Consider the following 23,787-nt stretch of genomic DNA (forward strand, 5'->3'; position numbering starts at 1 on the left):
TTCGAATACATTACAATATTTATATTTTGTTATTCTACCGAGGGGCCATATTTTGAACGCCCTTTTAAAGTCATTGTTGCTCAGGTGAGCGATGTAGCCCCATGGGACCTTGTTTTTTTTTTTTTACAACTTCTAGGACATCTATTCCCAAATATTCATTTTGAAAAAAAATGTCAATTATAATTCTTTCCAGCATTAATTTGTGTCCTTATCATTTCATTTTGTGTCAACAAAGAGCAACGTACGGGAATCTGCTTTCTCAGCTATGTTAAGGAAGGTCTAAGAATTCTACCACGTGTGATTTACAAAAATTTGCATAAGCCCCGCCCCTTATTCATGAGATTTTACGAGATATGGGTATTTCGGTAATTAACAAACATCTACAAAAATGAATATGATTAATTATTGGGTTTGAATGGTTCAAGAAAGGTGTACTGAAATAAAATCATAAACTATTCTTTATATCTCGCGAAATCTTGAAATTCCTAAGTCGTCTGATGACGTGTCGAGGCTGACTACGTCACATCGGCGCTTGCAGCTGTGATCAGAATAAACATGTGGACTTCAGTGATATATCTCGGAATTTAACTCGTTTACAACCAGCGTGGACAGAAATCGGCATAGGATTCAACTGAACAAGGTAGGATTTATCTGTACTTCCCCTAGATATTGTTTTATAATTATTTAATATTGTTGGATGGAACGGAAACGAAGTGAAATTCCTCGGCTTCGATTTTGTTTACTTATTTACATTTGTTTTTCATGTAATATTGTGTTCAAACATCAGTTTGGTGACTCAGTCAGGCAAAGTAACTGTTCTGCGTTTCGCTAGTTTTGATCATAAAGAGCGTTGAGGCTCATTGTAGCTTTTTACTGGTCTCATATCGCGATAATATTAGATCGCATGTCCTCCATGTTCAAAGTACACAATAAAAAGGCCATGGCCAAACACTGTATGTGCTAGCACTACAAGGATTACTGTGAGGATCTGGAATGATTATAGACAAGATTGTAATGTTGTTTAAGTAAATCGAAATGTATTTTTTTATTCAGCCTTCTCTTATGAAGATCTAATTAATTTTATTTAAGACAAAATTAAAGTGTGTTCAAACTGAATTTCCACACATTTAAAAAAATAAACATTTGATTATGCCTGTTGTAATATCACTGAAATTGAAACCGCCATTAATATGTCCAATAATAGAGTAATGTTTCATTTTCATGTTATCTTTAACACAATAGCTTGCTAATTATGACACATTATTCATTTTCAGGGTTACTTAGGCAGTAGATGGTCCACTGAAAACACTTAATTCTTGGGATGTTGATAAAAAGTAGGTACTACAAATGTATATAAATATTTCTTTTACTCACTAACTTCAACTTCATGCTTAGTTTGTTGTTTTTTAATATCATATTGATAATGATACTAATGTAACCTATTATAATAATTTGCATTGATATCTATTGAAATGAAATTTGAAATTGATATATATTCATCATTTCAGGTATTGGTTTTCTTATCAACTGGACTACCTCCTAATATCAAAAAGACAGAAGAGAAGAACATGTAGTGTGCAAGATGAATTGTCAATTTCCATAAATTACACATTATGACTGAAAAATACTAAAAATCAGAAAACACTAATCTTGTTGAACAGTTTGTCACAGAAAAGCAATCTCTATAGTATTTGTAAAGTTGATTATCAAAATAAATTCTTGATAATATTGATATATTGTTTCTTCTTGCTTTCTTTAATTAGTACTAAAATATCAATTATGATTAAAAGTAAACCTGATAATACATTAAAAGAATTTATTCACCAGCATAGTAACATAAATTATTATGAAACATAAATGTGTAAATATTTACAAACTCAACACTTACACCCCCCCCCCCAATAAAGGCAACTGATGAAGTTATTTTTTTCCAATTTCAACAATTTTATAATGATGATTGGTGTGAACAGAAACAACATTTTAACATTATTTTAGTGAAATTCACAGCGTTTAATTTTTTTAAGAATGAAAATTAAAATCATGATCTTAGTCAGTGTTGCGTTTGAATTTCACGCAAATGACGCTGAAAGTAAAGTGGGTCAGATAAAAAGCAGTAGTGCAAGGGCATACACTTGATCAAATATATTGAAAATTTCCATGTCTTACCATTGTATCCCTATTATAACAAAAAGTGCTGGGAGCTGTATGAAGTCGCTACGCATTTCATATAAATAAGCGTTAATTGCGGGATATCCCAGTAAATTGCTGTTCATACACTGTTTACATTGAATTTAATAATTGTTCTTACTTGAATATTTTAAACTCCCAGCACTTTTCGAAATTTTGAAGGTTCATTTTACAAATTAGAAACAGAAATAACTATATTTGTTTATGTTATGCCCTTGCACTTTGCATTTTTTCGTATTATTCCTGGTTCATCTATTTTTAGCAGTATCACGTGACAGGGTATTCCCAAGAGGCTAAAAAATTGCTCATCCGATAACAAATTATTTAATTTTTATAATCGATAAAATATCACTTTGTTGAACAAATGTTTGGAGTAGAATACTAAGATTGTTCAAAGGCTAACATTTTATGTGATAAATATCGCTATTTTTGTATGGACGCCCTTAACATAGCTGAATTTGAACTGAAAAATATACAAATCACATACCACTAAAGAATGGGGTATCATGTTCTGACCTATATATCGGGATAAACAAACAGAACTTGACGTAATGTCTTTATCAAAACGCTTCAGACTGTCCAACATGAACGGTTCGTCACATTTTTTAGGTTAAAAAATATAGATTTTCTAAACCATTCCATGGATATTTCATCGGGGAGAAATACAATTTTGCTGTTCGATTTCTCAACAGTATAGAAAATAATTCCATTTGCGGTTGAATCGTCAACCTAATTATTGCTTTGAAGATAAGGTGCCAGAGCCAAGAAATGTTATTAACACCCACCTAGAGGGTGATCTTTTGATCTCTCAAGGAGCTTGCTCGCCAAATATGTTTCTGGAGGATTTCATGCTCTCTTTGCTATTTAATCTTATGAAATTGAATTGCCTTTATTGTCAATTTCCGTAGAAGCAATTACCCCGAGTTAATTGAATATAAAAAATGGAAAAACAATATTTAGTTCTACAGAATTAACTTTAAACAGTTATTTTATAAAAACAACAACAAAAAGTAATAAAAACAACAACCACAATTTTTACTTATATCACACAAAAAACTTTAACATTTAAAAAGCTGATAGTATTTATAATGAAAATTCATTTTATTGAATCGGCTGTGCGTCGATGGCATGTAATTCAGTCATATAAACTTAACTTTTACTGTCCCCTTTCGCATCTTGTTGTGGAGGCTCAACGAAGATATATCATGTTTTTTATACGCCAGTCTGTTATATTTTTTTAAATATCGTGAGCAAGATTTTTAAGAAAACCTAACTTAAAATCAAGAAACATTGCAGACATCTCACTCATCGCTCTAAGTCAATAAATAATTATTCATTTCTCAAGTTATTTAAGATTATCGAGTATATTAGGCTCCAGTTTTATGGACAAGTAAACAAAAGAACAAAACAGTTTGACTACATATATTGACATTGTAAAAGACTGGATTTTTAAAAGTATTCCTTCGAGTTTTCTGGGAGTAAAAGCATGATACTTACTGGTGCTCTTTATTTGAAAGTACAGAAAACATTATAAAAATGAATTAGCGTTTTTTATGTCTTAAACATATTTTAATCTAAATACGAGTATTAGCAAAGGTTTATCATTGTTTAAAAGAAATAGGGAAGAAGCATATAGATACTATTGTTCCTGATGTCGGTAGTTTTCGGTATAATAAAAACCAATTTTTATGGTTAAGTACGGTAAGAGGGGTTTTTCCAAACTTTGTGTCAATTTACTAGTTTACAATGTATCATCAAAGTGTCCCTTTTAGATAAAAAAAAACCCACAAACATTTCAAAACGCATAAGAAAGATTTTAATGTTCATATATTTGCATAAAGTACTTAACAATTACAGCCAAAATTTGTCAAAACAAATTCATTGTTAAGCTAAAGAAATTATGAATAAGACTAGATAGGTCATTATTCAACTTTTAAAACACTCCATGTGTCGAATTGAAACACAAAAATATTAAACGAAGCTTGCACTCCCGTGTTATTTTTTTTCCTCTGATGACTTGTGTCATAAATTATCTTGTTGGACCCGTCTTCTGCCTGGAGCTAATATTTCCTTCAAGGACACCGTCCCCCTATCTACATGTAGATGTTTAGTGAGCTCTTTGTATCGCGCACCTGCTGCTGAGATGGAGGACAGTGTACAGCTGACCGACTTCCGGGCGCTCCGGCGCTCCAGCAGCGTCGGGGACCTGGACAATTGTGAGTACATGAAGCTTGCCTGCATTAGTCTGATTTTACAGTTTTATATATTTGTAACGTCTTTCATTAGCTACCATTATTTCTGACAAGTTAACGTGTAAAACTTATAACTGCAAATAGTAACAAACCAATAGTAATAAATGTAAACTAGACTTTCTACTAATTGTCCAATATAATATTAACTTAACTTGTATGATTTCCTAATTTTAAGGGTTGATGATGCGAGAGGGGAAGGGGGGGGGGGGGGGGGGTCCAAAGTCCACGGAATCAAAGAATCATTGATCTTGCAATGAAAACCACTATGATAAAATATTTTCAGAGTTTAATCATTATTATCAAAATATTAATAGCTTTTTTCATTACGTACATGTAAGTATTGGTTTTTTTTTTTTACATTTAAGACGACTAACATGCTCTAAGTAAAGTCTTTTTATATCTTTTATATCTTGGCTGTCGGGATTGCCTTGTATAAATCCAGCTGTATCCCCTATTATTTAAAACACATCAGCGGAGGATGATTAAATCAGATTTGTTTTCATATGGACGAAAATCATGTGCAAAAAGAATGACTAGATATGATTGGGAGACACATAATATGTTGTAAAGTACATTGACAGGCAAACTAATGACTTCGCCGTATGGAAGAGAATTAGTTTATCTTAACTAATAAACAAGGCGAAATTGCTCGCGCGGATGTTCTCCTCATACTGTGTTATTTTGTTAAGATACATTCTGAGAAAAAAATTACACTACAAGCTAAGACAAATAACGCATTTTTTATTAATACAAATGTTCGCTGCACTGCAATTTCCATTTGTTACCAAAGAATCTCCCTCGGGGTCAGTTGAAACCCAGGATTCACAATTTAGAAAATAATATCAAATCCTGAAATAATCGCATGTCTTAATATGAAGTACATTAATCTCAATTTTTACGATAAATATTTTCAACCAATTTTATGGCTTCAATTGAATCTTTAGCTTTTGGTCAACATACTGCACTCCGTTAGTGTGAAGCTGAAAACTCAAGTGAGCTTTTCTGATCACTTTTTGTCCGGCGTCTGTTTGTCTTTCAGTCTCTGTCTGTCTGTCTGTCCGTAAACATTTTACATTTTCAACTTCTTCTTGGACCACTGGTCCAATTTCAACTAAACTTTGCACAAAGCATTACTGGGTAAAGGGGAATCAAGTTTGCGAAAATAAAGGGCCACACTGTTTTTCAACGAAAGATAACAAGCATTCTGAGAGTATCGCATAAGCAATACACATCCCCTACCGGTTTGTGGAAATTGTGAAAAAAATCAATTTTTTCGAAAATATGTCAACCAGACGCTACAAAAGTGTAAACTTGATCTGTAGTTTGACATTTTGAAGCTGTTCAGCAAATTTCATATTATTCCTCAAACGCATAAAGAAAAAAAGTGTGGAAAACTGAAGTGGGACAGACAGACGGTCGGACAGACGGACGCACAGGAAAGCTATAGTCCCCTCCGGTGAAAACCGGTAGGGGACTAATAAGGATTTATTGAAAATATTGTAGGTTTATATCCCATATATATTAAACAATTGTTTAAGTTTTTGGAAAACTGCAATGCACAACATGTGATATAGATATTAAATCATCCTATTAGAAATGGGACTTGATTATAAACAAAAGAATATCCAGGGCATAAAATATTGACCTTCATTTATACAGGGTCTACATGAAAACTACATTGTCCAGATAGCTTCCATATGACTCCGTTAAGCTGATTTTATCAAACCTATTGTTGCTCAGGTGAGCGATGGGCCTCTTGTTTTCTACAGTTAGAACGCCGATGATCTTCAGTGAATGAAAATGTTTACGAACGCAAGAGTTAATATGATATATTAATTAAGGGATATCAAATATGAAATCATATTTTAAGAAATATGCTTTAGTAGGTTGTAAAAACATCTCATCGTTTATTGACATTAAAACGCCATAAATGTCGACACAGGTTTAGAAATATTAGATAGAGTTCAATGTAACTGAGCCTTCAAGGGGCATACTATATTATATTTTTATCGCCGTCGAGGGGCATATTATATATTTTCATCATATATCTAAACATATGCAACAAGATGAAGATTCAAAAAGATACTTGCGAAACAGATTCAAACTTTTCCACATTTTTCTACTGATTAAAAACCGTCAAATTTGAACTTTATTTTCCTTTCACGGTTCATTTGTCAAAATTATAGGTAAGTTTATATACGACACAAACAAAGAACTACGCGAGAGACTGACCAGAGCAAACGAGAGGAAGAAAGTAAACCAATGCTATAATCAGAGTGAGGACGAGCTGCGACCCAGGAGTCTGACCGTGGAGTGCATGGAGAGACCCCCAAGGCGGCCACGCCCCACCCCCCGGCACTCCAAGAGTCTCAAATTCAACCGAGAACATAGCCAACAGAGTGAAGGTAACTATAATTTTACTTCTGGAATGCCCAGTGAATATTATTTGTGACTCATTATTATTAAATTAAAGGAAGGAAAGATATGAATTGTGTATTTAAGATCTTTGGATCTTCAGCAGTCTGACAAAATAACAATCTCAACATTTCTTGGACCCTTCCAATAAGCAGAAAAACAAATGTATTGTGTAGGCTCTTGTGGAACCTACATAAAACTTGCTGTGTAGGGCAATGCTTTATATGTTTATAGTGAGGTTTCTACATTCTGCGATACATGTTTACCCTGACGCAAACAACGGAAGAGACATTCAAGGATGTCTAGACAATGCTAAAAACTAAATGGGAAATATCTTTAAATTGTATTAACATTTTTAAAAACATCCGATGACGTTACTAAATTCCATATGTGTTTTTCCGAAGAGGTTGAAATGAACAAAACTCTTGTCTTACATGTAAACAATGAATATCTGGTATATAAAACACCTCCATGATTTCTATATTGTGCTTCAAATTAAAATGTACGCAGTATATATTATTTATTAACAAATTGACCAATGCGCATGTTTCCTGCCTTTACACTTCAGATTCTGTCTTAATGTCGGACTTGCAAGATTTAAAATCATTTACTTCGGATAGAGATTTAACAAGAACCAAATCTCTGCTGAAGCCCACACCTGTGTACCCAGAGGATGTGTCGGACTATACAACAACAGACCAGGGGTCCTATATCAGCCTCAGCGAGACCAGTGGACAAAGCCAGGGCTGGACAGAAAACGAGGAAACCCCTCCAATTGGTGAGTCACCCGAAACCAAGGGATTCAAGTTCACCCCGTCCAACCGAGATCCCAGGTGGCTGAATCGAGTAAAACTAGACCATAGCCTACCAGGTAATTAACCAGTTCACTAAAAATTACAGATTAAAACCGTTTTAACAAGAGCTTAAACTTTCGGTGGGATGTTTCTATTCAGTTTGCTGTATATTGACCTCCTTTCTTCTAATTCGCTAGAAGCTCATTAATATTCATAGACTGTCAAAATCGGAATGTGTGAAATTGACGCTGTTTAAATTGAAATATACATCCCTGGATAAGGTCGGGCAAGTGTCATTGCGTTCAATGTATTCAGATCCATTAGCCAATGACTGGACAGTTAAGCTTGATCGGACCCCGCCTTCATCGAATCGAATGTTGTCACTTTCTGCCAAAAGTCCAAGGTCTTTTTAAAATGGCTCTATGTTCAATTCGATACAATACTTTGGCCTTACTAGGTTGTCTTACTAGTTCTTTTATGTTCTTCAGGCATTGAAACATCTTAATACCTTATCATTCCAAGTTTTTTTTTTGGAGTTGGTCAATCAATGCAAACATATGATCACCCTGTAGTTCTGTAATTTTTTATATCTTCTTTATATTTGTTTGTTTCATTGCCAGCATGTGAACATTTGAATACACGATTATTTTTTCTATGTCTTAACTTCTTTTCAATTGTTTCTTTCAGTGCCTTGCTAGATTGTTTCTTTCAAATAAAACAAATAACCATTTTGATAATCTGTCTTTTCAATTTTCCGACTTTTTGAACGTGATATATCTACAAGTGATAATGGTCCATCTCCGGACCAAAAAACAAGTTAATGTATTTTAAAATCTAAATCAAATGTATAACTTCTAGAAAAAATGCATCCATTATTCTCATTAGTCTGCCACTTTTTTTATTGCTTATGTCAAATTAAAACTTATGTATATATTTTAATCGTGCCAACTTTTTAAGTTCTGGTTTTTATATAAACTGTTTGAAATATCAGCTTTAGATCACATGTCACTGTTGTTAAAAAGTAAACCGAGAGCCTATTCCGAAAGAAATCTTCACCGTCTCCAAAATAAGCATGGCATTATTGCATCTACGAAAGAAGGCGAGAGCTCCGAGAGTTCCTACAAGAGAGGTCCATCCAGAGGTGTTCAAAACGGCCTGTACTCAGACTCAGATCCCAAGTTTGAAAGTGATGATTCAGCATTCCTTACCCCATATATAAGGAATGGTGATCAGCAATCAAACTCGGGTATTTACGAATTGTTTTTAACCAATATTTTATTTGCTTTTTGCGTATTTTTGTGGTTTTTATTTTAGAAAATATGTAACAGTTGTTATCAAGATTTGATTTTAATGATATCAAATTTAATTTAATGCAAGTTGATTACAAGAACTTATTGTATCCCAGCAATGATACGTCACTGATCTACTGATATAGAAGTGTACATATATACGGGTACATGTGAGGCGTGTTCAGCTGAGCGGGTTCTTGGGAGCGCTCGCCAAAATTCCTGTTTCATGTTTGGGGAATTTTGGCAAGCGCTCCCGAGCGCCCGCTCTGTTGAACACGTGTCTGATGATCTCTTTGACAGGAAAAATCAGCATAGTGAACGCTGACAGTCTCCGTGTGGATTTTCTAAAGGATGAGGGCCTGGAGACGACCGCTCAGCTTGAGCAGAAAATCCCGCTCATTCACTCAGAGTCCGTGGAGTCGAGCACCAAGTCATTCAAACTATTGCAGCTTAATCCAGAATTAAAGTGAGTGCAAATAGAAATGCAACCTACCATTTAAGCTTGTCTTTGAAGTCTTTGAGTAATAGGTGGTACTGGAGACCCTAGTACATAAAACGTTAGAAAAATGACATAAGTCAAGAAAAATAAAATAGTACAACAACAAAACAACAAAAGTAATGACAGATATTGGTTCTCATTTTCATACTTTAGTAAATGTTTCTGCCGAGGTTACACACATCTTTAATATTTTTAATATTTAACAATGAATTGTAACATTCTGAACATCGAAAAACTGACATTGAGTGTAGAAGAAAACCCCAAATATTTTAGCCGTAAAAATCGATCATTTTTTCTTTATCTTTAAACAGAGTAGATTAAAATAGTCTTCAAATGGCCCCAACCACCTAGCCCTTTCAAAGGGGGCTACACGCTGTTCCCAAACCAACGTACAAATTAGCGCAATTTCCTGAATTAATTTTTTAATATATTGTGTTTAGTGTTTGAAATACTTAAATTGCCAACGGTAAACAAAAAGAATACGGTTTGATTTTATGATTTGTAGTATGATTTCATACATTTCGTAAAAATTATTTCCATTATATGGCATTGGAACGAAAGAAAAGTATATGAATGCGTAATTATACTGAATTTTTCTACAGGTACCCTTTTTATTGATTTGCATTTGAAAAGTAAAAAAAAAAGTTGACTGAAAATAAGACTGAATCTACCATGTGTTGTTATAGCACCCTGTAATGAGACTGAATCTACCATGTGTTGTTAAAGACCCTGTAATGAGACTGAATCTACCATGTGTTGTTAAAGACCCTGTAATAAGACTGAATCTACCATGTGTTGTTATAGCAACCTGTAATAAGACTGAATCTACCAGTATTGTTATAGAATCCTGTAATAAGACTGAATCTATCAGTGTTGTTATAGCACCCTGTAATAAGACTGAATCTACCATGTGTTGTTATAGCACCCTGTTATAAGACTGAATCTACCAGTGTTGTTATAGCAACCTGTAATAAGACTGAATCTACCATGTGTTGTTATAGCACCCTGTAATAAGACTGAATCTACCAGTGTTGTTATAGTAACCTGTAATAAGACTGAATCTACCATATGTTGTTATAGCACCCTGTTATAAGACTGAATCTACCAGTGTTGTTATAGTTACCTGTAATAAGACTGATTCTACCAGTGTTGTTATAGAATCCTGTAATAAGACTGAATCTACCATGTGTTGCTATAACACCCTGTTATAAGACTGAATGTACCATGTGTTGTTATAACACCCTGTTATAAGACTGAATCTACCAGTGTTGTTATAGCACCCTGTAATAAGACTGAATCTACCATGTGTTGTTATAGCACCCTGTAGTAAGACTGAATCTACCATGTGTTGTTAAAGACCCTGTAATGAGACTGAATCTACCATGTGTTGTTATGGCAACCTGTTATAAGACTGAATCTACAAGTGTTGTTATAGAATCCTGTAATAAGACTGAATCTACCATGTGTTGTTATAACACCCTGTAATAAGACTGAATCTACCATGTGTTGTTTTAACACCCTGTTATAAGACTTAATGTACCAGTGTTGTTATAGTAACTTGTAATAAGACTGAATCTACCATGTGTTGTTATCGCACCCTGTAATAAGACTGAATCTACCATTTGTTGTTATAGCACTCTGTAATAAGACTGAATCTTCCATTTGTTGTTATAGCACCACAAATGAGACTGAATCTACCATGTGTTGTTATGGCACCCTTTTATAAGACTGAATCTACCATGTGTTGTTATAGCACCCTGTAATAAGACTGAATCTACCAGTGTTGTTATAGCACCCTGTAAAAAGACTGAATTTACCTGGGTTTTTTTTATAGCATCCTGTAATAAGACTGAATTTACCATGTGATGTTATAGCACCCTGTAATAAGACTGAATCTACTATGGGTTGTCATAGCACCCTGTAATAAGATTGAATCTGCCATGTGATGTTATAGCATCATGTAATAAGACTGAATCTACCATGAGTTGTTATAACACCCTGCGAAAAGACTGAATCTACCATGTGTTGTTATAGCACCCTGTAACAAGACTGAATCTACCAGTGTTGTTATAGCACCCTGTAATAAGACTGAATCTACCAGTGTTGTTAAGGCATCCTGTGATAAGACTGAATCAACCATGTGATGTTATAGCACCCTGTAATAAGACTGAATCTACCAGTGTTGCTATAACACCCTTTGTTTTCCCTTGGACTGAAATGTCACATTTTCATTGGTTTAAACATAGCACGTGATTGCCTCATATATCTCTATATTTGTTCTGTGAGAAATAATATTAGGCAATATGGCCGTCATTGGTCGACGCTTCGCTTACTCATTTCGACATTTCATAGTATTTTTTACATAAACTGCATGCGGTAAGTTCTTAAAGTATTTGGAGTTGTTGCCCTTTGAAATTCTTTGAAATTAGAGTAGTTGCCCTTAGAATATTGACGTCACATTGTTTTGTCTGGAACAGAACAAAATGGCAGCGTCAAAATTTGCTCAAATCTCTGCAGGGTAAAAGGGAGAAAACATTTGAAATTGAATAGCAACAAAACATTGTAAGTAAACATGGGTAAAGCAAAGATTTTGAAAGAGTATTTGAAAGGTGAGATGAAAATTTTGAAGAGTTTAAATAAGTTAAATTGGACGAGATGTAAGGCATCTTGTACATAGCTTTGCGTAAATCATCGCTATTTGTGAATAAATATGTCGCTTGATAGTCCTCGAGAAAACAAAACACTTATTAGGTTAGTTGCTGACTCACTACGGAAATATGTTGTTATAGCACCCTGTAATAAGACTGAATCTACCATGTGTTGTTATAGCACCCTGTAATAAGACTGAATCTACCATGTGTTGTTATAGCACCCTGTAATAAGACTTAATCTACCATGTGATGTTATAGCACCCTGTAATAAGACTTAATCTACCATGTGATGTTATAGCACACTGTAATAAGACTTAATCTACCAGTGTTGTTATAGCACCCTGTAATAAGACTGAATCTACCAGTGTTGTTTCTAGGAACTGTGTGACCACTATTCTGAGTGTCCTTTATGCCACTTTTATCGTCGTCATCGGATCTGTGATGTCAATGACCGAGTCCTTCCTGAAGGCTAACAGGCCACTGTCGTTTGAGGTAGATGGATATTCGATTCTTCTTCACAAGTCTGGTAAAATATATTAAAGAAACCGGATATTTCACATCATTAGGGTCTTCCGCTGAATTTTTATTCTGTTGTTTCTTTTTCACTTTTCTTATTATTCTTTTTATTCTTTTTTTGTCTTACAAATTTTGTGCAGGCGATTTCTCGAAGATGGCTCATTCGATTTTCTTCAAATTTTGAGGGTTGATGTGTCGGTATCTGAAGTTTGTACCGCCGTTTCAATTTTTTGATAATCACTTCCGGTCGGAAGTTATCGTCCGTTTACGATTTTTAAAAGTCAATTTTGTCGGCTAGAGATCCAAAAAACGAATAAAGATATAGGGCTGAAATTTTCAGTGAAGATAGACATCCACTTACCTGTTGCAACATGGTCATAAAATCGTCCGCCGTCACTTCCGGTCGTCACCGAAAGGAAAGATAAAAAATCGTTTTTTTCAACTTTTTGCTTTATATATATATTTTTCTAACGGGTTGATAGAGACTCTTTTACTTATTAAGAATATGTAATTTTTTTTTTAAATCGATTGATGCGTTCCCGAGATATTAAGCATCAAATTCCTGAAGCGAGAGTCCGATAAGCTCAGTCGTTACAGTGGTGGACATGTGCCCAGGCGACCTGGGTTCAAGCCCTGAGTGCCGAAATTTTTTTTCCTAATTTTTTTGGGGTTGATTAACAATTTAGTCTTTAAAGTGAAGGATTTTATCTCATTTACTCAAAATCGGACGGAAGACCCACTCGTTGCTCGCAACGAGAACGATCTAGTTTTTTTTCTATAATTGAAAACTTTTTGCAAAATATTCTTGACAAGCTCACAAAAGCACGGATTTTTTCATTTAATTCTATGTTGAAATACTAGTGTTATCCCAAGTGCAAAGAATCTTTCTATCCTTATGTATTAGACATTGAATAATGGATTGAAAAAACCCCGAATCAAATCAAACACGAATGAAGCAAGTTTGAAATACCAAACTTGTTAATATATAATACCAAACGTAATTTAATGTATATGTATATTATTTTTATTGCAGCTGTTTTATATATTCATTTATTCCGCGAGCATTTGTTTCCTGATCTTTGTGTATGTCTTCCTCCTCCGGAAACGATCCGGGGAAATCATAAGGCAGGCAGTGCGCAGACTCAGTTTCCATGACAGCCAACCGATGTTCCGGCGCGTGGTAACCTTTTCAAACGTTGGCCATTCTGGTGGATTCTACCTTCGACTCGGCGCGATAGGTAACGAACGATTCAAAGCTTACTTGAAACTCATAGTGAAAATGGTTCAAAATCTAAGAACATCAAGTATTTGGTTTACTCATCCATTAACTTCGTAATACATATCATAATGGTGGTGTTAAAGTGTCAGTTATATTAATATCACTAGTTTCTTCCTATAAAGATGAAATACAGATATAGGTATCAGATTTGCAATATTCTGTAGAGTAAGTCGATGGCAACTCTAGATGTTATACCTGTCAGTATTAAGATTTAGTTCAGGTCAATTTTAAAACTTTAATTATACAATCATGTCAAGTCTAAGATTAAGTGCAAGTCAACCATATAAATTCTAAGACATTGTGCAAGTCAATTCAAAGAGTTAATCAAGAGGGGTGGTGGGTTTTCAGGATTTGGTGTTGGCGGAATGATCTTGGATGGTCTCTACATAGCCGAGAAATTCGAAGATTACGGGAACCCGAACTCTTGTTACCCCGGCATCGCCGCGGCCACTTATATCGTCAAGATGGTGTTCGCCTTTTCACAGCTGTATTTTGTCTTTAATAATGCTGAGGTAAGTAATGTTTGTATTAATGACAACTTAGATGATTAAATACTTACAATGTCTCAAAGAGTAAACCGAGTTAAAACCTCAGAATTATGGTGTTTGACTTGATAGATTGCTTTTCTAAATATGGTCTTAGTTGTAAACTAGATACATGTAAATGATTTTGCATGATTTGATCGTAAAGTGTCGATAAAAAGTCAAAAAATTTTTAAGAATTTCTTGCTTGAAGTATAGCAGTAGAAAAAAATTGAACAGGAATTGAAAAGCACTGGACATAACCAGGTATTGACATAGTTGAGTGACTACATATGACTGAATATTCTAGTAAGTCATTACTCTCCAATTTACAACTTCCATTTCTATTGTGTACTACATCTTGTTCACATGTTTTTAAACAAAATGTAAGACGAGCCTTTTATAATCATATGATATGTAACTAAATTTGTTCATAGATTTGCGACTTTATAAAAGCAAAGAATAGTGCGCGTTTTGCAATGATTTTAAAGTATTGAGTTGACTACCATTTCGTTTTATGCATTTGTCTACCCAAATTTCCTGACCATATTATCAAATTATTCAAAATCAATTATTTACTTGAGTTACTTCCATCAGATACATTCTTCCACATTTATCAAATTCCTACAAATTTGTAGTCCATTAGCCAGATTTGACTTAACATTCCGAGTAATATTAAAGTTAACAGACCACATTGTCGTTTACTGGCACGATGTAGCTAAATAAGGCACGGATTAAACTGATTTCCTGTAAATCAATGACCAGTTCGTGAGTTGTACTATTTTCTGGAATCTCGGCCAATTTTTTACGCTGTAAATGTCAAGCTGATAATGTAATGAGACTAAGGTCGTTTGTCACTGTCAGATTCAGGCAACAAACCTTGAAAACAATGATTATGGAATCCAGCTCAAAACACAAAATGCATTGACGGGGCCGAGCAACACTTTAAACATCACAGTGTTGTTATTGCGCTGTCTTATTATATGGGGACTGTCTTTCCTTTTTTAAAGACAACAACCTTACACTCTTGATGTACGCTTGTAAATTTAAGGGGTGTGTGTGTGTGTGGGTGGGTCGGTGGGTGTGTGTGTGTGAACAATTGCTTGCTGTCCTACACAAAAAAAATAAATTAATGAGTTCATTTTTCTTTAGATATTTGACTTGACAAGTCAACAACCTGCAGTAAATATAAGAGGATGTTTAGCGTGCAATTTTTTAAACAAAGCTACATTCAGCACACCAATGATAATCATTGATGTTTTGAATTTAATTTTTTTGACGAACAAAAAATAATTCAGAAGTAGCATTCTGCTTCCTATCTAGATTCCCACGTTTCAATGGTGAGCTCTTGTGTCCTTTTGGTAGAGGTGATGTAACTAAAGATGATACAAGTATTACATATTGAATTACCTACACGCGGCTGAAAGTTTGGTTTTTTAGAGAATACAGTCGTAGATAATCAGGACTTTTAAAATTAAACAATAAAATGCTTCCTTTGATTAATCCGCGGGTTTTGTTAATTTTTTTTTCTGCAATGATCGCTACATTCATTACCCGCAGGAATCACCAAAAAAAAGCATTTTATTTTCCTATCATTTAACAAATTAAAAAATTGATCGTAAAAATTGAGTAAAATTAACTAAACTATTGTTAATGTGCATCAGGTCGTTATATAAAAGAATTAGCCAAGTCGTCTTGTATGAGATTTGAGTCTGATATCATCATTATTATTTCGTGCAGTCCGAGATTTTATTTAAGTTTCTGAAGATTTCGACCGATCGATAAACTAGTTAGAACTGGATCGTATAGATTTCAGTCTTGTCTTTGAATTACAATCAATTTCCGGTAGTAGGTAGTTATACTTGGTAGGTGTAAATATATGCATATACATATATTTGTCACTGAATGATAATTGTACAACCTATCTAAAATTTCTAAAAGGAAAAAAAAGAGATGTGGTATACGGATATTTTGTGTGTCACATGGACTTCTGAAAGATATCAAACTGTTCAATATTAGAATCAGCACGTATGTAAATGCATTTTCTCGTGTTGATTATTCGCTTTTTTCGCCAAATCTACATGTACATGTATTAGCCTTATTGAGTCTTCACCATATTTTCGCAGGATGAGTCCGACTTCGACTAATGCTGAGGTTAACTATATTTAAGGCTAGTGAGGGTTGCTGTCCTTTTCAGAGAACTGGACAGGCTCTTATTTTCTCAGACTCTCATATAAGTGTCTCTTGCATGTAGGGTTGGATACCGGTACACGGTACCAATACCGTACCGAATACTTGCTTTAAAAATACCGGTAAAATACCGTTTCATTTAATACCGGTACAAATAACGGTATTTCTGTATCTTTGAAACCTTTTGATACAATTAAAATGATTTTAAAAAACGATTACAGACTTGCTAAAATCGAATTTTCTGCGCATTAAAAGGATAGGCTAATTGACGAAATATGCGCTTTATCATTCTTAGTACGATCCTTGATTCGGCTGCCAATACTTTAATAAATCAATGCATAAATTTAAAAAAAAAAATACATTTACAATGATGGTGTTTAATTTTATTCTGACAATATATGTAAATTAAAAAGACAAACTAGAGCAAAAGTTTTTTATTTATTTCCGTTCTATTTTCTGATGTTTCGTCAATTAGTGCGACCAAACAATGGCTGACAACCGGGTAAACCGCTCGGCTGTTTAGTCTCATTTCAGTAGGAAATCAGATGGTGATGTTTGCAACAATTGCCAGTTATTTTGCCTGGGGAAAGGGGAAAACACAAGGAACTTTACTAAACATTTGAGAATCAGATTCAATTTATTTGTCTTTTAATCTTTTATTAAAAGATTGAAGCATAAACATAGTTTGTATTTTAACTCATATGTTATTGTATATATATTATACTCTCTTTATAAATTATAACACTGAAAGATCAAAATCACATTTATTGAAAAGAATAATTATCATTCTCATTTATTGAGGTCTAGTACCGTATCGTTAAAAATACCGTATCATTTCAAAGATACCGGTATGGTATCGTACCGTTTCATCCTTAACGGTATCCAACCCTACTTGCATGCCTAGTAGTTTTATACTAAATGATCAAAAGCTGTTACATTTATGGAACTTATATATATATTATTATATTTATATTATTATACTTACATGTTAAATACTGAAATCTGATTGGTTTAGACGCAGCTGATAATCCGTTCTATAACCCTCAGCTTCAGCAACACACTGGACAACGGGTAACACAACAAATTGTTATATGCGTGTAAATTATACGCGTACGGTTCGCCGTAGAATTCACGTCAATTCTATATATATAAAAACAGTATTTTCTTTAGAATTGAGACATTCAGTATAATAAAATGAATAGTGTCTGTTTGGGAGTCTAACAGTTGAATTTGACACCCCTCGAAAACAATTGTCAACCTCCGCTTCGCGTCGGGTGACAATGGTTTTCTCGGGATGTCAATTTCAACTGTTACCCTCCAAAACAGTCACTATTTATAAAGTGTTCATACCACCCAATGTGATATGCATGGAATGCTGTCCTTATAGCAATGCCACTTCACTTGTTTCATCATTAAATGGGGAAAATCTCTTTTTAAAAATCACATTTGTATCAACCAATTAGATTTCTTCTTGATTATTCAGATTCAGCAAATCTGTAGAAAAATAATGTAGGAGGTTTACGTACCAGTTGAATGATTTGAAGTGATGAGTAATTGTCTTATCATTAAGTATCTTTTTTAATTGATATTGTAAACAAATTACGCAATGATTAATTTAGAGACTAGTCATACATGACATTATCACGATTTGAAGTCAGACATGTTAAATTCTTGAATCGTTTAGTGTCCTATTCAATTGAAAATGTAACCATGTTACGCAACTATTTTTTTTCGAAGATGAGGATGCTGACTCACCAGAGTCTTGCTAAGTTTGGTCTGATGCACATGACGGCCACCAATATATGTGAGTGGTACCGGACAGTTGTGGTGGAAACCCTGGAGACATTGACCGAGGAAGCGGAAGGTCAAACCAAGGTCACGACCAATCTCACAGACCACGTGCACGGTTAGTCAAACCCCAGAAAAAACATTACGGAACGCAAATTGTTTATATCCAGATCAAAAAGTTCCTCTTTGATATGACTATATTTCGGCGGAATATGACGTATCATTATCAAAATCAGTTATTAACGAATTATAATTTTCAATTTTTAAATAATATCACGGGATTTTTTCATCTAATAAAAGTATTATCTAATATGTTAATTAAATGTGACTTTCCAAACAAATTTTAATCACGCTAAATTTTGAAAGCTATAAATTGTAAAAGTTTGAGTTAAAACATCGCTGAAATCAGCATAACTATTTTCTCTTGTAGCAAATGTTTAATGTACTAGTATTTGCTGTTCTGTTCCGTTCTGTTCTGCACTTTGACCTGACCTTAAGCTACGGTCAGCCTGGATTGGATTTGCTTGATTCTATCACTTGTTAATATTTTATTTTAGACTGTTCAATTTTTTTTAATTTCTAATTTCATAATAATTATAAGTATGAGAAGACTCTCACCTTGACATTGAAGACTGCAGACTTTCTCTTTGCAAAACCACAGAAAAACGTGTTAAGCATTGTCTGATTAGGTGGAACAAAAATAGATTGGATTTTTGAGTACATGCTGCTGACAAAAGGAAATGCTAAAAACGCATGAAATTATCACAGGACCCTTATGTAATGAAACTGATCTTAAGGAAAGTGGTTTGTGAGGCGATGGCATAATTTGAGACGTCGAGAATCAGCCCTGAATGTGTTGATGTCTGAGTGACGTGAAGTTTCTAAAGTCTATTTATTAGACGAATATGCCGCGATTTTAGGGACGTCTCGAAGGAAAGAATATCGTGGCCGACTCTGTGATGAATTAAAGTCGTTAACGACGATTACGGTCTCTAAGAAAAGTCCATTCATTTGGTCCATTCAACAAAACCGTAAAACCTCGGTGTCATCAGTCAGTTTAATCGCTGTCCTTGCGAAGAATTGAGGATGTAAAAGCGTCTTGTCCCGATACTCCCAGATGATTGACTGCGCCTAACACGTCTGGATGCTGGAAGTTCAGACTTATGCGTTATGAATTTGCGTCTAAAAAAGAATCTGGGTTTTAAAAAAGGATGAACTGCATCTTAAACATTGTTGTAAATTATGATATATCACTGATGTTATGTAAAGCAAGCCTGTTTTTTCGGGGTGTTTGGATAATGATTTGCTTTGATTTCAGACCTATCCAATCCTGTCAATAGCACAGACTACAAGTCGTGTATGCCTAGCAAATTTGTAGCGAACATCATCAAAGATACTAGTCCGTACCTTTACCCGTTCAAAATCGAATATAACCTCATCTGTGCTGGTAGGATATTTATAGAGTTTTAGATATAAAGTTTTCTTTATTGAGTATATCGTTGCATTCGTGATAAGTACCAAATTAAAAAGTTTTATGTGTTAAAAAAAAGTCTAAGCAATAACATAATTTCATATTCTGAATTAACAAAGTTTCTTCTAGTGTGTCAAAGTGTAATTTTTGGAGTTTAGTTCTTTTTTCTTCTTAATTTAACCCATCAGAAGTATGAAAATCATTAGCACTATTCCTTTTTTACAGGAATTTTGTATGTGATGTGGCGCCACCTTGCGTACAACAGTGAGGTTAAACGCCTGCCTCTTTCACGCTCGGAGAGTAATGGCGACAAGCGGAGGCGCCGCCTCACGGTCGACTGTTCCAGCTCCAGCAAAGGCTTGTTCCTGGGGATCCTACTGTTTGTGACTGTGGTGATCTCTCTGAAATCGTTCGCCAGCCTCGTCAAAGTCAATCCGAACGGAATGACTGTCCTGTTTGTTTCCCACTGCACGGAGATCGGACTTTACACGATGGCTCTCATCAGCACGGTCGTGGCAGCGTTTCGAATGAAAGATTTGAAATATGATTCAAAAGAACGAGCGAAGCTGGAGGAAAATTTGATCGGCATATCGCAGCTTGGGCTTTTCATGTATGGAGTCTTTAGTATGGTAGCTGGAAGCATTGAGGGTAATACAGCACGCGGGGCATTCACCATTGTAACAAGTTGTCTGATGATGACGCAAGCAGCTTTGCAGACGATATTTCTTTTCGCAGCAATGCGCATGTCAGCCCGCAAGGAACAATCCACGAAACCTGGACGAGAATTTGTAACGTTTTTGCTTCTCTGTAACTTTTGTATGTGGGTTGTGAATACGTTCGAGACAATTCGGCCAGAACACAATTCTGTCCAGATCAGTATCTATGGCGAGGACGCCTGGGCCATCTTTGTCCACATCTCCGTCCCCCTGGCCATATTCTACAGGTTTCACTCCACCGTCTGCCTGTCTCATATCTGGAAGTATGCATGGAAGGCAAAAGGGGAATTCAGATAGAAAACTCCTCATTTTATTCAAACAGCTTGGTATTTACAGGTAGATCACCAGAGACCAAGATTAAATAACCCTTTTCCCAAAATCAATACATGAAGTACAATTGTGTTACGGTTATACATGTTTAAGACACTTGGATAAAGCAATCAAACAATTTTGCTTGCTTTAATTCGTTTTGTTTATATTGCATGTTGCTACATTTAATGTCTATACAAGAAATTATAGAGGCAATCATTTTTCTTTATTTTTAGAATCATTTTGTTCGAGTGTATATAAATACATTGTAAAAGATTAAACAGCAAGTGATATGCCTGTATAATCATATTATCTCCTATTATCAGGTACAATAAACATTGCTTTCACACAAGATACGTATATTGCCAAACTTTTTGATTGATATGAATGGTTTAAATATATTTTAGTCTCTTATGCTCTATTAACATTTACAACATTGACAATACGTAAATTACACATGAAGTTATTTTAAGTATGTAGACTAAAATACATTGACACAAAGGCCAAGGAGTGTTTCAAGTTTGGCTGTTGCAACAGTCGGACAACTTTGGAATACTGTTTATTTGTTATGTGTCGAGAATGTGAATCTTGAAATAGTATGATATTTGTACTAATTGATCATCGTTTCTGGCACAAAAATCTTTCATAATTGTGGGTCGGTAAATAATATTCTTAGTTTGCTGAAAAACGATGCACTTTATATCTCTTCTTTCATTGCATATTGTAAAAAAAAAAACTATTCTTCTTACCAGCCTCTGAGAATTGAAACAAAAGAAATGATCACAAGATGGGAAAAAAAATCGAAGTGAGGAGAAAAAGGCTTTATATTGAAGTTCTCCTTTTTATGCTTTCAACAAATCCTAGTGAATTAACATGACTTGCAAAGAAGGTTTGATCCAATTATCCCACAGCTATGAATTTTGCGTAAAATAATCAATACTTGTAATTCCAAACACCAGTCCAGTGAGTATGGGGAAAGACAAAGACAGGCCAGGATTTAGCCATTACTTGTGTCTAGGGAAAGGTCTTACATGGTCAATACGCCGTGCTTCTTTTTAGATTAAAAAAAACCTGATTTATATATAGAAACTATGGTGGCATATTTTTGTCCCTGCATTTAAAATAAATTATGTCAGCATGCCAGATAATTATATCTACATGCCAGATAATTATGTTGACATGCAAGTTAATTATGTTGACATGCCTGTTAATTATGTTGACATGCAAATTAAATATGTTGACATGCAAGTTACAAATCTTTGAAGATTATCCTATTTCATATGGGTACAATAACTTACGTACGCATGTATCTGACCTTAATTATGCACGATGAACCATAATGAAGACGGTATTCAATTTATTTATGTGAACATGCAAATTAATAATGTTGACATGCAAGATATTTATGTCAATATGTGAGATATTTATGTCAACATGCAAGAAATTTGTCAACATGCAAGATAATTTCGCATGTTGACATAATTATTTATGTCAACATGCGAGTTAATTATGTTTACATAGAAAATATTACTAAAACCGATTTGGTTTGACTTTTCCGATCGCGTCGCGTTCAACTTTTTCAGCTACGTCATACATAAACAATACCCGCACCTTAACCACAGTTTTTTTATTGGTGGAAATAAATCTTCAGCTTACCGCTGATTGGCTGCTGGTTAACTAAGACTAAATTATGCACGGACAGAACAACAACATATCAGAGAATGAAAAATTCACATGGGTACTCGTGACTGTCGAAATTGGGCTATTTTTCGAAAGTGTACACTTGTGATAAAACAATACATACGGTACATAACATATATAGCTGTAGCTCTGTGTATAAATTTTGGGTTAGAAAATATAAAGCTACAGTGCATACAATACTTACATGTACAAAAAAACTTTACGGCAATTTGCCACTTATAAAAATAACACTATTTTTAAAAAATATTTACATCATACCATACCACATTTTGTGCAAATAATCCATTTAAATAATTCTTCATTTAGTTTACTACTGTTAATAATTGTAGCTGTACCCGCCCCAAACTTTCTCATATTAAACAACCTTTAACCGTACTCGGAAAGCGGATCAAGAACTGTATTTTTTATGTATGTAAACAAACCAGTGTTCATGTATGGAGCGGGTGATCGGGGGTTCAGAGACAGGTAAAATAAAGAAATCTGCAGTAAATGGTTTGTGGATATTTTAGTATATATATTTACACCGAAAGTGATAGGGCAACAGAAGAGAAACGAATCGGACACTTGCCTGATGAAGACGCACATGTACAAACCTCCTTGCACTCTCCACTTCCGTCTCGTTCTTTCACACCATCGTTCAATACTTTTATTGACTGTCGATTGCCGATCGAAAGGTGTAGAAATCGAGGAATTCATACCTATCACTTTGACTGGCAAGTTAGTAGGTAATACATGTGCATTATACATTTACGGTATTTACATGAAATGAACGCTTAGCACATGCAACTTTTAAATATTATATTTTTTATAACGCCGTACTTTGGACCGTAGCTTACACACACACAGAGAGAGAGAGAGAGAGAGAGAGAGAGAGAGAGAGAGAGAGAGAGAGAGAGAGTGAGTGAGTTTAGCACAGAATTTAAACATACGGGATAGTCGATTTTGAATGAATAATATTGGGGGGAAATAAACTGTTCTGAGAAATCCTTCAGCTCTGGCATTGCATAAGTGTATACTGATAACTCGGCCTAAAAATAGGAGTTAACCAATCATATAGTTTTCACACCGGCGGCGTGTATAATTTATGCATGACGTAGCTGACAGAAATGATCGTGACGCTATAGGAAAAGTCAAACCAAATCGGTTTTGATAATAATCATGTCAACATGCGAGGTTATTATTTTCATGCAAGATAACTTGCATGTTGAT

General features: G+C 34.6%; 1 protein-coding gene and 1 long non-coding RNA gene across 3 annotated transcripts; both read left to right on the plus strand.

The window, feature by feature from the left end:
- Window positions 1-327: 327 nt before the first annotated feature.
- On the plus strand, window positions 328-1,841 carry LOC128168716 (uncharacterized). The gene is made up of 3 exons (XR_008241434.1): window positions 328-640; window positions 1,275-1,334; window positions 1,509-1,841. It is a non-coding gene; the product is annotated as an uncharacterized LOC128168716 (long non-coding RNA).
- Window positions 1,842-4,200: 2,359 nt separating this feature from the next.
- Window positions 4,201-21,020, plus strand: LOC128163453 (proton channel OtopLc-like). Of its 2 annotated transcripts, XM_052827061.1 has the most exons (11): window positions 4,203-4,403; window positions 6,626-6,844; window positions 7,423-7,725; window positions 8,640-8,894; window positions 9,238-9,403; window positions 12,465-12,579; window positions 13,637-13,841; window positions 14,231-14,394; window positions 18,331-18,499; window positions 19,700-19,828; window positions 20,078-21,020. In XM_052827061.1, exons 1-11 carry the CDS (start codon window positions 4,331-4,333, stop codon window positions 20,863-20,865), a joined length of 2,586 nt encoding a protein of 861 aa, XP_052683021.1. In that variant the 5' UTR covers window positions 4,203-4,330; the 3' UTR covers window positions 20,866-21,020. The 2 variants fall into 2 exon arrangements, with proteins under 2 accessions (XP_052683027.1, XP_052683021.1); XM_052827067.1 differs by lacking the exon at window positions 8,640-8,894 and having other exon boundaries at window positions 4,201-4,403.
- Window positions 21,021-23,787: the final 2,767 nt, after the last annotated feature.

Source organism: Crassostrea angulata, chromosome 1 (assembly GCF_025612915.1).
Source record: "Crassostrea angulata isolate pt1a10 chromosome 1, ASM2561291v2, whole genome shotgun sequence".
NCBI classification, from domain to species: domain Eukaryota; kingdom Metazoa; phylum Mollusca; class Bivalvia; order Ostreida; family Ostreidae; genus Magallana; species Magallana angulata.